The sequence below is a fragment of the Giraffa tippelskirchi genome, chromosome 8, assembly GCF_054371585.1.
Source record: "Giraffa tippelskirchi isolate mGirTip1 chromosome 8, T2T-mGirTip1v1.2.pri, whole genome shotgun sequence".
Taxonomy (NCBI): domain Eukaryota; kingdom Metazoa; phylum Chordata; class Mammalia; order Artiodactyla; family Giraffidae; genus Giraffa; species Giraffa tippelskirchi.
Window position 1 is genome coordinate 95,781,894 of NC_137282.1, and position 17,945 is coordinate 95,799,838.

General features: G+C 41.0%; 1 protein-coding gene across 6 annotated transcripts in view; it reads right to left on the minus strand.

Annotated features, from left to right (window-relative positions):
• Nucleotides 1–17,945, minus strand: part of ANKRD55 (ankyrin repeat domain 55) — a 250,275-nt gene that overhangs the window by 94,544 nt on the left and 137,786 nt on the right. For all 6 annotated transcript variants that reach the window (XM_081517907.1, XM_081517903.1, XM_081517902.1 and 3 more), the window contains one exon: nt 9,977–10,067. In XM_081517907.1, coding sequence (XP_081374033.1) covers nt 9,977–10,034 — 58 coding nt within the window. In that variant the 5' untranslated portion in view covers nt 10,035–10,067. The remainder of the gene's footprint in view (nt 1–9,976; nt 10,068–17,945) is intronic.

Here is a 17,945-nt window from a genome sequence, read left to right on the forward strand (position 1 = left end):
AACATGTCCTCTAGAGCGGGGGTCCCCAACCTCTGGAATCTAATGCCTGATGATCTGAGGTGGAACTGATTAATGATAATAGAAATAAAGTGCACAATAAATGTAATGCACTTGAATCATCCCAAAACTGTCCCCTGTCTCCTGTGGATGGAAAAACTGTCTTCTATGACATTGGTCCCTGGTGCCAAAAATGTTGGGACTGTTGCTCCAGAGCCGGAGCTTGCACCTCTCCATTCTTTGATCAAAGAATACAATTCTCCTTTACTTCTGAACTAAAGTTAGTCTTATTCTGTTGGCTCCAATGGCATTGGTCAGAAGGACCCTGGCTGGAGCCTGCCAGGAAAGGGTCGGTAACAAGAGTGGCAGCACTGGGATTTGAACTGTTTGGTTTGACCGCAGTGGCCGTTACAGCACTACACTGCACCACAGCTAACCCTTCTGTTTCTGTTTTCACATAGAATTATACATTCATTGAGTTTCTTTCAGTTCTACAAGTGACTATTATTCTAAGACAAAACACTTCCAGGATCCATTCTTAAACTGGTTTTGGCGGTGACCACCTGAAAGTAGACACTTCTAAGCCCATCTCTAGGCCTCTCGATGGTGGTCATGTTGAGTCAGCCAACTTACTGCCAAAACTCTAGGACGTTATTTTTGAATAGCACTAAGTAAGAAGGATAAAAATATCAATTCAAATGAATTTCAGATATACATCTCACGGTTCTTAAAAAATAAGGCTGTTTAGGGAAGGGGGAGTTGTTTTGTTTTTTAAAAAAACCCACCAGACTGTGTTCTGATTTACTGTTGTGAATTAGAGAACACAGAAATGATCTCAGGGTCACCCAGGATCAAAGCTTAAGATGTCAAGGTTAAAATAATTATTTTTCCTCTTTATCAACTGCTGTCTGCGACCTTGATTATAGGATCAGGGTTTACTGAACTATGTCTTAGAGAAATGTTAACCTGTTGTTGCACAGAATAAACATGTTGAGTAGGAAAATGATAAAGAATCTGGCTTCAAAAGTTTCTGTGGTGCAAGCCAAGCCCTGACCTTGCAAATTCCCAATTCTTATCACATCAGTTCCACAGCTCATATTCCAGGGTAATCCTCCCCTTTTAGCCTCCTCCTCCTCCTAGAAGGGGAGAAGGCAATGGCACCCCATTCCAGTACTCTTGCCTGGAAAATCCCATGGACGGAGGAGCCTGGTGGGCTACAGTCCATGGGGTCGCTAGGAGTCGGACAGGACTGAGCAACTTCACTTTCACTTTTCACTTTCATGCATTGGAGAAGGAATTGGCAACCCACTCCAGTGTTCTTGCCTGGAGAATCCCAGGGACGGCGGAGCCCGGTGGGCTGCCGTCTATGGGGTCGCACAGAGTCGGACACGACTGAAGCGACTTAGCAGTAGCAGCAGCAGCAGCCTCCTAGAAGGCTGGTGTCTTTCTTTGCTCTAAGGGCAGATTGCCATGGATCCACTCTTACCATGGAGGAGGTCAACCTGTTACTAAGCTGAACCCACTGTGCAGAGCTCATTTCAAATGAAAGCCCAGCCCTGGGGAAACTTGAGCAAATTTAACCACCATCACCTTTATTTTCCTTTGTACTAAGAGTCATGAGGGGGTTGATGGGGTGTGTTATAAGAAAGCAGAGAGTATAACTTCATGGTGAATTGGAGTGTGAAGAGGGCTTAAGGGTCAGAAACCAGAGTTAAAATCGCAGCTTTGTCTTCGTCCTGTGTGGCTTTGGATAAGTCATGTAACCTCAGCTGGACTAGAAACTGAATCTCTCTCAAGGGCTGTGTTGAGGATCAAGCAAGATGATAGGCATGAAAGTTTCACACAGTATCTGGATGAATAAATGGGAGCTGCTTAATAAGCCAGAGTTATTGTTCTTCTGATTATCGCTACTGGTTAATATTCTTGTCCTGATCTCTGTTTCCCTATAGAAGCTATTCTCCATCCCCACATGGAAGATGAATTGCTAGGGTCCATACTGGCAGCTGAGAAGCTGGGAGGAGGCTGGGGCCAAGAGAACTTCTGAAGAACAGAGCCCTGTGCTAGTTAAGAGAATACAACACTTTGTATACTGAATTCTTTTATGTATTGCTGGAATATTTTGAAGAAGGTGACACTAGCTTTACATATAGAAAGATACCTGAGTATTTAAAGAACTCCATAAGAACTAGTTGGTATCTAATAGTGCAACACCGGTAACCTCAAATTACCTTCTAAAAGAATTTAAATAATATTGTGATAACCTGAGATGACTACATCACCCATGTGGTGTTCTGTCTGCAGACACATAATCTAATCTAGTTGTGAGGAAGCGTTGATAAACCCACAAGAAGGAACTTGGTATTAAAAAAGAGAGAGAGACTGTAAGTCAAAAATGTCAATGTCAGAAAAGACAAAGTATATAGCAGTATTCTAGACTGGATCTGGCACTGGGTTGGGGCTGGGAGGGGGGCATGCTGTAAAAGACATTATTGGATCAATAGACAAAATTGGAATGCAGGCAGATGAGACAAAAGAGCATACACACAAATTCTCATATACATACATACATATAGAGAAAGAGGCAGAGAGAGAGTCAGAAACAGAAAGAGAGAGACACAAAGACTGAGAGATGTAGAGACAGACAGAGAAAGAGCTAACAGTAAAGTAAATGGGATAAAATGTTAATATTAGGTGAATCTAGTTAAAAGAGATACGATTTTCTTTATACTATTCTTACAATGTTTAAGTTTAAAATTGTTTTCAAACAAAAGGATAGAAAAGCATCAGAATGTTATTAAATATTACGTGTGTATATTTTGAAATTCTGAGGCTACTTTCAGAAATGGAAGTATTTCCCATGTAGACTGGAACATTGTCTCTTCATTTCCTCCCCCAATGAACCCAATAAAATAAGAGCGGCCTCATCAACAAGCAACTGATATCTAAAGTTTTTACATAGAGAAAACAAACTTGAGGGCCTTTAGTAAGCACATGGACCTATGTATTAAGCTTGTGTGTGCTTAGTCATTCAGTCATGTCTGACTCTTTGCAGCCCCAAGGACTGTAGCCCGTCAGGCTCCTCTGTTCATGGAGATTCTCCAGGCAAGAATACTGGAGTGGGTTGCCATACCCGCTTCCAGGGATACATTAGGCTGATAAGTATGGTTGGATTTGGTCTTTGTGCAAGACAGTATCGAGCCCACACCCACTTTTTACACCAACCTTGGGTCTCAGTGTATCTAGACCCTTACCTTCTCACCTTATCCCATATTTGGGGATGAGTGAGATGTTCATTATTCTACTAGTTTTGTAATAAAAACTAGTTACAACTTTAGTGGTTTTTCCTTCAGTCTCCTTTAAAATATCCTTGCATCCATATGGTTCCCTCAACGAGCAAATCCACGGATATCAGTTGCTCAACATAGCTGCAACTAAGGAAATGTGGAGTTAATTAACAGAGACAGTAGGAAAGCTCAGTGACTTCCCGACAAGGGGCTTAAGTTGCCGGTTTGCCTTCTGAAGCTGATCTTGCCAAGCTGTGGGACAGAATCAGGGTTGATTCAGGAGATCTGGCTCACCAGGTGGGCCTTCATTCCCTCTGCATACCAGTCCCAGATTCTCCTTCTTGTGATGCATACTCAGGCCAGAGGCCCTATTCTGGAGAGCACTGTGGCTGTCCTGCGGTAGAGAATGCTGACAGTGACACCACTCTCCTAACCCACAATCCACTGAATCACTTTCGGTTTCCTGGCTCTCTAAGGCTGTGAATGGTAATTGTTTGCTTAGAATCAGTCAGGGGCTTCCCTCTAGCTGGGCTTCCCTGGTGGCTCAGCTGGTAAAGAATCTGCCTGCAGTGTGGGAGACCTGGGTTCTACCCCTGGGTTGGGAAGATCTTCTGGAGAAGGGACAATTTACCCACTCCAGTATTCTGGCCTGGAGAATTCCATGGACCGTATAGTCCACGGGGTCCCAAAGAGTTGGACACAACTGAGTGACTTTCACTTTCCCGCTACCTAGGTCCAGCAGAGGAGCCAGGAGTGGACTGGTGTGCCACATCATTTCCCAGGAGTTGGTGGGTGGAAAAGAGGTTCCTGTGTGCTGCAGAGAGACTGCACAAAGGAGGCAGAGGAGGGAGAGGGGCAGGCCTCCTGTTAATATGTTTGCCTGGGTTAGGTCTTGAATGAGCAAGAAGATTGGAAAAAGGATTCTTCTTCCCTAGGCTCCTCTTTCTTGACCAAGAGAGGGAGAAAGTTGAGTATTTTCCCAAAAGTGACAGATAATCTCCTTTTAAAACTCTGGAATGGTCATTTGCCATCAAATCTTCATTTGTCTGGACCATCAGTCTGAAAATCTATCGCAAAATTTACCTCAGTATTCCTGGTTTCATCTCCTTCAAGGTCTGTGCTGAGCCCAAATTGTCCCCTCTCTCTCCAGTCTCCTCTGACTGCCTTTTCTCTACTCCCTCCCCAAATCCCTGGGAAAATTCGCTTATTCTTCCTTTGGAGGCATCTGATTGTCACATCAGAGTTTTAACTTTTGCCTTTCCAGCAAAGTGCGTTATCTAGACACCCTAAGTTCATTTTGTTTAGAGTTCCCATTTTGGATGGAAAGTTGGAAATTAAAAGCAGACATCTAAACGTGGGAGCATTAAATTCCATAATACAATGGGAAAATAGCTTGATTGTAAAAACAAAGGCTTCATTTAATTTTTGTTAATGTCTTATTTCTTCATTAAAATATACGGTTGATCAAGGAAGAGTACTGCAGTAGAAAGAAGAGCGGTTTTGAAGTCTTGCAGGTTTAGGTTTGGATCTCAGTTTTGCCATTTTATCTCATACTCTTTCCACCCCATCTCCCAAATGCCAAACTTCCCTCTAGCTTAAATAGGAATGGATTTTACCAAAAACCCAGCGAAGAGGCTTCTACATCTGAGAAGGAACTTGAAATCTGACCTCTTTTCATGCCACAAAGCGGGCTGATTGGTGGCCCTAAAGGTATTTCCATGTCTCAGTCCCTGGGACCTGTGAATATTACCTTAGAAGGCAAAAGAGGGGATATGACCTCACATGTTGAAAGCCTGAGTTCAGGATCTCGAGTGGATGTTTATCCTGGCATATCTGGGAGGGCCCTAAATGCAATCACATGTGTTGTTATAAGATCCAGGCAGAGAGAGCTCTGAGAGGCACACACAGAGGAAAAGTCCATGTGAAGACCAGAGGCAGACTGCAGTGATGAAGCCACAAAAGGTTAGAAGCTGGAGAGGACAGGGAAGGATTCTTCCCTGGAGCCTCCAGAAGGAGCATAGTGCCTACTGACATCTTGATTTCATACTTCTGGTCTCCAGGACTGGGAGAGATTACATGTCAGTTGTGTGGATCCACCCAGTTTGTGGTAATTTGTTACAGCAGCCCTAGGACATGGATGCTCTGCACTAATCTGGGCTGGAGGGCTAAGCTCCTCCTTACATTCTCTCAGCACTCCTATCAGAGAGAAACCTGTGAGGGTGGGCCACTGCCCCGACAGGTCCTGTGAACACAGTGCTCAAACATTTCTCATAGAGCCAGGAAGGGTTCCTCCTCACGCAAACGTCTTCAGTTACATACCTGAAGTCTCAGCTTCAGTAGGAGCCTCTGTGTTCTGTAGTAAATGATTTCACTACAGGTCCTTCCCTGAGTGTGGGCTCTGAGAGGGAAGATAGCCAGGAAGAGCACGTGGGACCAGAGAGATGTTGCCATGGTGAGAGCAAGGAGCACAAAGCCAGAGTGGAGAACTGTGACCCAGGCTTCCTCCTCACAGCTTCACAGAGAAAGCCAGAGATGTGGCCTGAATCCCCTTGGTCAGACAGATAACACAATCTTTGAGCCTCCCAGTCACCCTGTGAATGTAGAACACTACCCACATTTTACAGACCAGAAGATCATCAGTGTGTCCAAGTTCCTGCAACTGGGATGAGGATTGAGACTGGTCTAGAGCAAATGTCCATCTGTCCCCAAGACCCTGGCATAGGGTTGTCTTCTTTACCTCCACTAATGAGAAAAATAGAAAAATGCAGTTGGAGGGACTCCAAATCTACCTGATTTTGATTTGAGCTCTGAAGGTCACTGTGCATGTGTGCGTGCTAAGTTGCTCCAGTCATGTCCAACTCTTTGTGACCCTATGGACTATAACCTGCCAAGCTCCTTTGTCCATGGGATTCTCCAGGCAGGAATACTGAAGTAGGTTGCCATTTCCTTTTCCAGGGGATCTTCCCAGTCAGGGATCAACCCCAGGTCTCTTACATCTTCTGCACTGGAGGTCGGGTTCTTTACCATAAGAGCCAACTGGAAAGCCCAAAGGTCATCAAGCATTAGTATTTTCCAAATGCTCATCACTGACCATTCTCTGGACAACAACAGGCCAAAGCTACCTGAGCCCAACCCCCACCTCAAAGTAGCTATTAAGACCAGAGATTGCCCAGGAAAAGAAACTTCTTAGTCTGTTGTCTGGGTAGCGAACACCTGGGTCTCAGTCCCCTCTGTTACTAACTGTTCAGGTGCTCACTCTCGTCCTGGAGAAGCAAATGGAAACCCATTCCAGTATTCTTGCTTGGAGAATTCCATGGACAAAGGAGCCTGGAGGGCGACAGTCCATGGGGTCTCAAAGAGTTGGACGACTGAGCAACTATCACTCACACACTTAGTCGTGTCCAGCTCTTTGCAACCCTATAGACTGTTGCCTGCCAGGCTCCTCTGTTCATGAGACTCTCCAGGCAAGAATACTGCAGTGGGTTGCCGTGTTCTCCTCCAGGGGATCTTCCTGACCCAGGGATTGAACCCGTGTCTCCTGCGTCTCCAACACTGCAGGCGGAATCTTTACCACTGAGCCACCAGGGAAGCTGCTTATTACTAATTAGCTATGTGCTATTCTCATAAGAGGGCCCACATTTTAACATCTCTGTGCTTCACTTTTCCCATCTGAGAAGTCAGGAGGATAGATGGAATGAGTGCTTCTCCATATTTGTTGTACATTAGAACTTCCTGGGGGGCTTTGTCAGGCCATGTCCCTCACCAGTTAAATTGGAATATCCAGTGATGGGATTCAGGCATAAGCATTTTCAAAAATTGGCTAGGTGATTTTTCTATGTGGCCAAGTTTTTTTTTTTCAATGTTACATTTCATTTAGATAGATCTGTAATCTCGTAGTGATGAGAAAAGAAAGTCAGGTCTTTAATAATCATAATAAAAAATAATAAAAAAGCTTACAAACAGCAATGCAATATTTCCTCCCCAGCTCCTTGCCCCATTGATGGTTAACAGCTGGTAGAAGATGCAATGACTCAAAATCAAAAATAAAAACAAAATAAAAAAGCGAGCCAACCCCAGGAACAACCCACACTGTCAATGAGTTTCCATATGTAATTCAAACAAGCAGTCAAATGTCAAGCACTTGTGGAGAACACCATGGATTTCCTTGAGTTTTGATATGTTTTTCTTTTGAAGGTAAAATAAAATAGGACACAAAGTTATACTTAAATGCCGATTCCATAAAGGCACTGTCATTGCAGCAGTCTTACATGACTTCTAAGATCTTTCCAGATGTAATGTCTTTTGTCCACATCTGCATGTAAAGCCAGTGGCCACTAGGGTTTTGATTCCCCAGATATCAGGAATTCCAGGAAAATCCTCTACTAAAGCACCAACCACACTCAACTTTTCAAGAGAAAGTCATTTCACCATGATTTTGCCCAACAATATAATATTTAGAATCTTTGCAATGGTCTAAATCTGTTATGACCTTTCATGTTTTTAAGAAGGTGGAAGGATTAACATGATAACAGAACTATTCAGCTATCATTCAGTTAACTGTTATTCTGCGGGTTGCTCTAACTGGTACCCTGGAGTTCTAAAAAAAAAAAAAATTGAATGTAATCTAGTCAACTGGTCTTAACTAAATCCTCATTTGTCCTGAAGACTGCTAAATTCAAGCCAGAGATAGAGAGGGGAATACACTTTCATATCTGGGGAACTCAAAGTTCAGGGTTTAATAATTATAAATATTAATTATAATATTACTAATAATAACAAAAACAGCCACAGTTTGAAAGTACTTAATGCACATCATCTGGAGAAGGAAATGGCAACCCACTCCAGTATTCTTGCCTGGAAAATCCCATGGATGGAGGAGCCTGGCAGGCTACAGTCCATGGGGTTGCAGAGTCAGACATGAATGAGCAACTTCAATTTTTTCCTAATGCACATCAGGCAAAGTGACAGATGCTTTTTACACATTATTTTAGATTCTCCCAACAACCTTGCTAGGTAAACATCATTTCTTCTATTTTACTGCTGAGGCAATTAAGGCCCAGAGAGGTCAGGTAACTTGCTAAGGTCACACAGTAAGAAGTAGTTGTTCGACGTTTCCAACCTGTTCTGCCCATGCTATTTCCACCATACCACAACACCTCTGGAGAGAAATGATTGAGAAATATGGAAGTCACAGGGAAAGAGTTAACTTACAAGGGGGAATATCAGGCCTATGGTGGAGAAATATTTGGAGTTGCTCACATGAAAGGTGCTGTAAGAAAATAATATTATCAATTAATATTTTAACTGTGTTTTGGGCTCAGTCTTGTTAGGAGTCACAACATTGGAATAGATGAATTCATTATGAAGGGTTAGTTCTTCATACTCAGTTCTAGCTCCCTCTAATTAGTCTTAATAAATAAACCTATTGTGTTCCCGTTTGGATTGCATAACTCAATAATGTCTTTTTTTAGCCAGTTTGAGGTCTTTGGATTTCAGCGTATTTTCACTCTTGCTGATTGCCATTGGTGGTACAAACAAAGAGAAAGGATGCAGTCGGCACAGCTGTAACAATCACTTTGTCTACAGTGTTCATATCCAAACACTGTGTGAATCGGCACATTCTGAAGATACACACAAACATATGCATGAGGTAATCACTCAGAAATCTAAACGTAAATCTGTAACTTGAAAAAGCACTGAACTAAAATAATTTACCCATGAAACCAGATGTAGGTTGAAGAATAGTTAGTAAACACACTATGGCCTAGAGCAGAAAAAGGGGGGAAAAAAGAATTTTCTTAATGAGTCTTTCATGGACCAACATTTTCACAGTGTAGCCAAAACAATTAAATAACCAAAGGATCTTAGCATTCTGAGGAATACTCAGATGTTATTGAAAGTGGTTTAGGTTTCAGATATTTTTTTAAAATCTTCTAAAAATATTTATTACACTTAGAGAATAGAAATTTCCTGTACTTACAAAGAGAAGTTGCATGATTACACAATATATATATGTATATATATATATATATATATATAGACAAACTTCATATGCAGAATGTACATGCATAGACTGTATGGCTGAATACATGTTTTTTATAAGAATAGGTCAATTTCACAGCAATTTTTTTCATGTGGAAAATTACCTCCATGTTGGAAATTGTGAATCAGAAAGATATATCCTTTCACTGCAAATAATAACATAGTGATAAGTCATTACACAACCTCAGAGGAGATAATGCATCAACAGCAAGATAAATTTGGGCAACATCCATTCCTGGAGGGAATCAAAAGATATTTACAAAACTATAGCAATGTTATATTGGGTTAGTAGATTGAAATATATATATGATTTTTCTTTTTATGTTACTTATTATAATGTATGTATTTTTAAAGATCTGAACAAAAAGCTAATGAGAATAAAGATGGTACTATCTGAAATAACTGGTGTGCTTGAAACCCCAATTTTTAAAATTTGTAGGTAGGAGCACTTTAACAAGACTAACAGACCATAAGCTTGATTTTCCCTTGCAAATGCTTATCAAATGAGAAGTGAACATTTAGAACAGGTTTGTTTCCTATGTGAAATCTTCTTTCCATATCACACACACACATTCTCTCCCTGTAAACTGCAAATCCCTACATTGAACTAAAGATGCAAAGAACCAAAGGATGAGTTAAAGCAACGTTTTTACCTTTTTGTTGATCAAACACAGATGGAGTGCTGAAATCCATGGTTGCCTGTCTCATCATCTACCATCAGAATGACAAAAAGGATCCAGGTCTCTAGAGAGGAGAAAACACCGTCTCACACGTTACAGTCAACACAACAGTCAGATACAGCAGCCCCTGCCAAGCCCTCTGTTTGAGAATTCAGTGTGCATTAGAGCTGCAGGTCGTTGTCAAGGCAAATAATGAAAATAAGTAAATGTTATTCCTCTAATACCTGACAGGAAAAAGACTTACTTCTTATGGTCTCACTCATCAGCTATCCCCGTGTGTAAGTTATTATACACTCTCCAGCCCCCAACAAAGAGAGAGAGAAAAAAAGCTCAAACCCTGAAAACTGGTGTTCATGGAGGGCCACCTGCCTTGGATCTGGGCCAGGAAAATACTGGAGGTCACAGAAATTCAGCAGCTGGTGTGTTGCTTTAAACCAAAAGAAATCTCAATGGGTGAGCGAGGATTCACAGGGCCAAACAGAGCATGTGCAGAGCTGCCAATGCAGTCTGGATTCGGCTGTGTTCTTGGGGGAGTGAGAACTGCATTTGGGTCATGTGAGCAGAGTGCCATCTCAATGGAATAGCACGTAAATATTGTAGCAGGAGGCTGCTGCCCATGTGCTGTATGGAGTCATTACAGGCTTTCCCCACTCATCTCTAGTCTCCCTTCAACTCTGTTCTCCAAATGACAGGGAGGATGGGGGAAGGAAGTGGCGTTTGAAAGGTTGCATTTCAGGGCTCAGATATCCATAACGATAAAATTAAAACTGTGCAATCGCAAGAGTGTTTAGAGCAGTATTATATGTGGTGGGGAAAAAAGCCTCAAAATCACCTGAATGTGTATCATTTGAGGAGCAGCTTGAATAAATTGTAGCAAATTCATACCCTAGATTTAAAACTCTGAAGTAAATCTATATGTATTTATTTGGTAGGATGATTCTATTAACAAATGGAAAAAGTTATATATTTCATTTGTTTACATTTTTATTAAACCAGCAACCACCTACTGTATATATAAATGTTTATGTATGTTCATAGGAACAGAGGAAGGTGTGTGAAGATACACCGTTAATATTGGTTCTCTCAGGGGCTTCCCTGATAGCTCAGCTGGTAAAGAATCCACCTGCAATGTAGGAGACCCTAGTTTGATTCCTGGGTCAGGAAGATCCCCTGGAGAATGGATAGGCTAAACACTGCAGTATTCTTGGGCTTCCCTGGTGGCTCAGGTGGTAAAGAATCTGCCTGCAATGTGTGAGACCTGGGTTCGATCCCTGGGTTGGGAAGGTCTCCTGGAGAAGGCATTCACTCCAGTATTCTGGCCTGGAGAATTCCATGAACTACATAGTCCATAGGGTCACAAAGAGTCAGACACGACTGAGTGAATTTCACTTTCAGGGGATTGCAGTTGCAGTAGGAGATTTCTAACTTGTTCTTTTTCTACCTCTGTATTTTTAGGCTTATCATAGTAAGTTTATTATTTTATATTTGTTATTAAAAATCTGATATAATAAATTCAAAACAAACAAAGCTCTACATTCAAGACAATCAGATATTTGGAGAAGTCCAACAGTCACATAGAAGATGCTCTCGTAAATGCTGTTGATGATAAAAATTTTAAAAATTTGATTAGTGTGTGACTATAAAAATAAAAACAGAAACCAACAGTCTTCTCCACTACACAAGCTTCTTATATCTTGCCTCTCACATTTTCCCCATGAACACACTGTCTGGCCTCAGTTCCCTGTGACAATACTATGACTAACTCACCTTCCTCATATCAGCCTTCCCCTGACAAATGCCCTGTGTTCATTTTACTTAAAATGCAGGTAAAACCTCCTTCTTATAAATCGTTACCCAAAATGTGCTCCATAGATGCATTTCTTAAATTTCCCAGTGCTGTGTGTCTTTTTTTTTTTTTTTTGCATTAAATGTGAAAGTCAGACTTTGGGGACTGAAGAGTGAATTCGTGAAGACATTTTGGCTTAAGCTAGTGGATATTCTGCTAAGGAGAGATGGCCTAAACTCACCCAACTGACTGAGGTAAAAGGAGTTGTGGCTACTTGGTCCCAAACACTAGAAAGATTAAGGACTTAAATTAACTTCCTTTTAATTCATTTGTTCATTAACTCATCAATGGCTATGGAAAGATTACTACGCTCCAGTTATTTTGACAGGCACTGATGATGCAGCTGTAAGCAAGACAGGAAGGGTCTCCAGGCTCGATGAACTTCACCTTGGGTGTAGCTTCTGCTTCTGGCTACACTGCAGGAATAGGGATTGGATTTACCCTTCAGTTCAAAAAACTAGAAAACTAAGCAAAATAATTGAAATGATATTTTTCAGACAGCAGGCAATGTAGACCAGAGATCCCTGGGAGAAGAGAAGTGAACTGAGTCTGATGAGTCTCGCTGGCTGCTTGGGGAGAATGTTCAGGCTGAGGCACAGGGAGGGTGCCCAGTAGGTTCAATGGTGCCCCCACCACAAAGATGCATCTGCTTCTTACTTTTCAGAACCTGTGAGTGTGACCTTATTTGAAAAAGGGGTCTTTGCCTATGCAATCAAGATAAGGAGCTCAGGGTGAACTCAGATTATCTGTGTGTGCTAAGCCACTTCAGTTGTGTCCAACTCTTTGTGACCCTATGGACTGTAGCCTGCCAGGCTCCTCTGTCCATGAGATTCTTCAGGCAAGAATACTGGAGTGGGTTGCCGAGCCTTCCTCCAGGGAATCTTCCCGACCCCAGGAGTGAACCCTTGTCTCTTACAACTCCTGCATTGGCAGGTGGGTTCTTTACCAATAGTACCACCTGGGAACCCCTAGATTATCTGAGTGGGCCCTAAATTCAACGACAGTTGTCCTTAGAAGAGACAAACATAGTGAAGTCATGTGACCAGCGATTGCAGTGATGCAGCCACAAGCCAAGAAGGTACAGTTGAAGCCACTAGAAGCAGGAAGAAGGAGGAACAGATTGCCCCCTAGAGACATCAGAGATAGTATGGTGCTGTTGACACGTTGATTTTGAACTTCTGGTCTTTAGACCTGTGAGAAAATATATTTCTATATTCTAAGCCACCGAGTTTGTGCCAATTTGTTACAGCAGCTTCAAGAAATTAACACAGAAGAGGGCTTCCCAAAATGGATGCAGTCTCTATAATGCGATATTTCTGTGCCCATTTATATCATTACCAAAACCAAATGAAAATACAGACAATTCCATGTTTGTAAAAGGGCTGTTTGGGGCTCATTTTGAAGAAAAGTGTCAGAGTAGGGAGGACATGAGTTTGTTTTTTGTTAGCTGTGTGATTTGGGCAAATTATATAACTTTTTGAGCCTGTCTTAATCTGTGGTGTGGGTACCCCACCCCCTAACTTCCTGTGAGAGTTCTTATTGCTCAGTCCACTTCTCAGGCTGCAAACATAGAGATAATTTTTTCTGTACAACCAGAGCCAAGTGTAAGATAACATTTGGTTGTTTTTTTTTCAAGTGTGTTTTGAATAAGGCCATTATTCAGACATATTCTCACACTTTTCATAGATATCGGGTGCCTGTGATTCACTAACCCTTATCTGTAACGTAGGAGGGAAGAGAGGAGGTCTGTGTGACTGTGCAAAATCTGGCTCTGTGTTCCCTCTCCAGCTCATCTCTCACCACCCTCCCTCTGTTCTCACATCCGGCCACACTGGTCTCCTTTCCGTTCCTGGGTCATGCTATGCCCTTTCCCAAACTCCCAAAACTTTGCTATTTTTTCCCTTCACTTGGAATGCTTTTTCCCCAGTTCAAATGCCACTGTTACATCGAGGCTTTCTCTGACCACATTTTCTAAAATAATCTTTCGTTTCTTCACCCCATTTGTCACTTCCTTCTTCAGATGCCACTTGGTGGATTAACAATGAGGAATACCCTCACCAGGGAGACAGGCCTTTGCCCATGTACAACACCTCTCTAGTTCAGGGCTTCTCTGACTACCTATGGTAAAGGTTGCTGTTGTTCAGTAGCTAAGTCATGTCCAACTCTGCGATCCCACGGACGGCAGCACGCCAGGCTCCCTTCACTATCTTCCAGAGTTTGCTCAAACTCATACCCAGTGAGTCAGAGATGCTATCTAACCATCTTATCCTTTGTTGCCCCTTTCTCCTTTTGCCTTCAATCTTTCCTAGCATCAGGGTCTTTTCAAATGAGTCGGCTCTTCGCATTAGGTGGCCAAAGTATTGGAGCTTCAGCTTCAGCATCAGTCCTTCCAATGAATATTCTGGGTTAATGTCCTTTAGGATTGACTGTTTGATCTCCTTGCAGTCCAAGCTACTTTTTTTGGTCAGAACTCTTCACTATGACCTGTCTGTCTTGGGTGGCCCTGCACAGCATGGCTTATGGCTTCATTGAGTTACTCAAGCCCCTTCACCATGACAAGGCTGTGATCTATGAAGAGGTGTGGTAAAGAACCAGGTTTTTAAATTTTCAAAGCATCATGAAACTGATGCATTAATAAAATACGATAAAAAACAATTTAAAAAGAAAAAAATGATTTATAGAAGGCAAGCCCCAATCTTTATTATGAGATTCAAGAGGCATAAAGTTATATCAATAAATGTAATCCAAACAAGGAATAATAAAAGAATTTTTTAAATGTACACATTGTTCACTGAAAGTACATTTAGTCATTAATATGCTGTGCCATCCAATATCGTAGTCACTAGCTACATGTGACTTTTTAAGTTTAATTAAAATTAAATGAAATTTAAAATAAATCATTTTCTCAATCACAGCAGCCACTGTGATTAAATTTTGTCATAATTAAAAACTTTTGTTTTTTAAAAGATGCAGGTGAGAAAATGAAAAGACAAAACACAGATAGGAAAAAAATATTTATAAAACATATCTAATAAAGGGTTTGTGTCCAGAATATGGGCTTCCCTAGTGGCTCAGTGGGTAAAGAATCTGCCTGCAATGCAGGAGACTTGGGTTCAATCCCTGGGTCAGGAAGATTCCCTGGAGAAGGGAATGACAACCCACTCTAGTATTCTTGCCTGGAGAATCCCATGGACAGAGGAGCCTGGAGGGCTACACTCCATGCAGTTGCAAAGAGTCAGACAAGACTGAACGACTAACACTTCACTTCACTTCATCCAGAATACACAAAGAATTCTTAAAACTTAGTAATAAAAAGTCCTAATTTTAAAAAGAACAAAGATTTGAACAAAGATGTCACCAAAGAAAATATATAAATGGCAAGTAAGTATATGAAAACATGCTCAGCCTTACTGCTCATTAGGAAAGCCTAAATCAGTCACAATGAAATACCACTACATACTTACTGGAATGTCTTTGAAAAGCTAAAAAACATACTGTTTGCTGGTGAGGATGCTAGAACTCTGACACATTGCTGATGGGAATGCAAAATAACTCAGCCATTTTAGTAAACAGTTTGGCTGTTTCTTAAAAAGTAAACATAAGTATGGCCCAGAAATTCAAGTCCCTGGCATTTACTTAAGAAAAACGAAAACATGTTTTCACAAACACCTACATGTGAATGTTTATAGCAGCTTTATTTTCACCCCAAACTGGAAACAGCTCAAACATTCAACAACCAGTAAATGAATGAACAAGCTGTGGTACACCTATATCCTGGAATACTACTCAGCAATGAAAAGGAATGAAGTCCTTATACATGCAACGAATGAGTGAATCTTTAATGCATTTGAATGAGTGAAAGAAGCCTGATTCAAAACACTACATTCTGCATATTTCCACTTATAAGGAATTCTTGTAAAAGATACAGAGAAAATAGAAATCAGAGGAGTGCTTTCCATATGGGAGGGAAAAAAGTACAAAGGGACCAGAAAGAACTTTTGCAGTTATAGAAATACTCTCTATCTTAATTATGGTGATGATTATACACTCTCTATTCACTTGACAAACTCAGAGAAATAAACATCTCAATAGGGTGAATACTGCTAAATCATATCTCAACAAACGTCAAAGAATAAGCAATATAAAATACATTTATATAATTTAGATAATAATGTTATCCTAAAATGTTTTAAAACACACTTATAAAATTTCAAATGAATGAAAATAGCAAGTTTTAAAAATAAATAAGTGTGAAGAAAACATAGGTAGTACTCTCTTTGATAAAGGTCATAGTAATACTTTTTTAGCTCTCTCTCTTCAGGCAAAGGAAACCAAAGCAAAATCAAACAAATGGGACTATCAAAAATAAAAATCTTTTTGCACAGTGAAGGAAACTATCAAAAAAGGAAAAGGTCATCCCACTGTATGGGAGAAGATACTTGCAAAAAATATATCTAAGTGATTAATTTCCAAAATATTCAAAGAACTCATACAACCCAACATAAAAAAACCAAATCAAATAACTTGACTTGAAAATGGCAGAGGATCTGAACAGACATTTTTCCAAAGAAGACATACAGGTAGCCAACTGTCACATGAAGATGCTTAATATAACTAATCATTAGAGAAATGCAAATGAAAACCACAATGAGATATCACCTCACATCTGTCAGAGTGACTATTACCCAAAGGGGAGTAAGTAACAAATGTTGGTGAGTATGTGTAAGAAAGGAAACTCTTGTGCACTATTGGTAGGAAGGTTAATTGATATAGCCACTGTGGAAAACAGTATGGAGATTCCCTGAAAATTAAAAATTGGGCTACCATCAGTTCAGTTCAGTTCAGTCACTCAGTCGTGTCTGACTCTTTGCAACCCCATGGGCTGCCATATAATCTAGCAATTTCACTCTTGAGTATTTATCTGAAGCAAAAAACTTCACTAATTTGAAAAGATACATGCACCCCTGTGTTCATTGCATAGCCAAGATACGGAACTACCTAAGTGTCCATCAATAGGTGGATGGGTAAAGAAAATATAGATGCAGAATGAAATATTACTTAGCCATAAAAAATGAACTCTTGTCATTTGAGACACCATGATGGACTGGGAGGGTACTGTGCTAAGTTAAATAAGTCACACAGAGGTAGACAAATACTGTATTGATTTCACTTACACGTGGGATCTAAAAAACAAAACAAATGAACAAACATAATAAAACAGAGACTCATAGATACAGATGGAGAAGGAAATGGCAACCCACTCCAGTATTCTTGCCTGGAGAATCCCGTGGACAGAGGAGCCTGGTGGGCTGCTGTCCATAGAGTCGCACAGAGTCGGACACGACTGAAGCAACTTAGCATGCATGCATGCACTGGAGAAGCAAATGGCAACCCACTCCAGTATTCTTGCCTGGAGAATCCCAGGGACAGAGCAGCCTGGTGGGCTGCCGTCTATGGGGTTGTACAGAGTCGGACACGACTGAAGTGACTTAGCAGCAGCAGCATAGATACAGAAAACAAACAGATGGTTGCCAGAGAGAAAGAAAAATAAATACGTGCTTATTTTTCTTAGATTTGTATACACATTTAGATTGTAGTTAACAAACTAATCTTAAAATATCATGTATTTACCACTATCCTACTGTGTGTGACTTTCCGTATCAGTGTGAGAGCACAAAATGGTCTACACCACGATCACAGAGACAAGCCCACAGGCTTGGAGGTGTGGCAATGTTTAATTGCTACAGCCACTTCTAAATGGTTATGTTTATAAGTACTCTCAATTTTTTAGTGCATCTTGTACTGAACAAGCCAGGCTAGCACCAGTGGTGGCTCACAGTTTTTATAAGTTTGGTTTAAATTTCTCTTCCTTTGACTCTTACCACGATGGTTTCTTCCTACCATCCAGGTCTCAGCTCAGAGAGGCCTTACCCAAACTCTAAATTCTATGTAAGCTGACTCCTTGCCAACTCCAATTACAGTTAATAAAATGTCTTCATTTTCCTTTCTGTGACTGTCACTATCTGTAATTACTGTGCATTTCATATTGTCTTCATTATCTGTATCCCTGAGCTGTCGTTCCCCAGACTTCTCAGC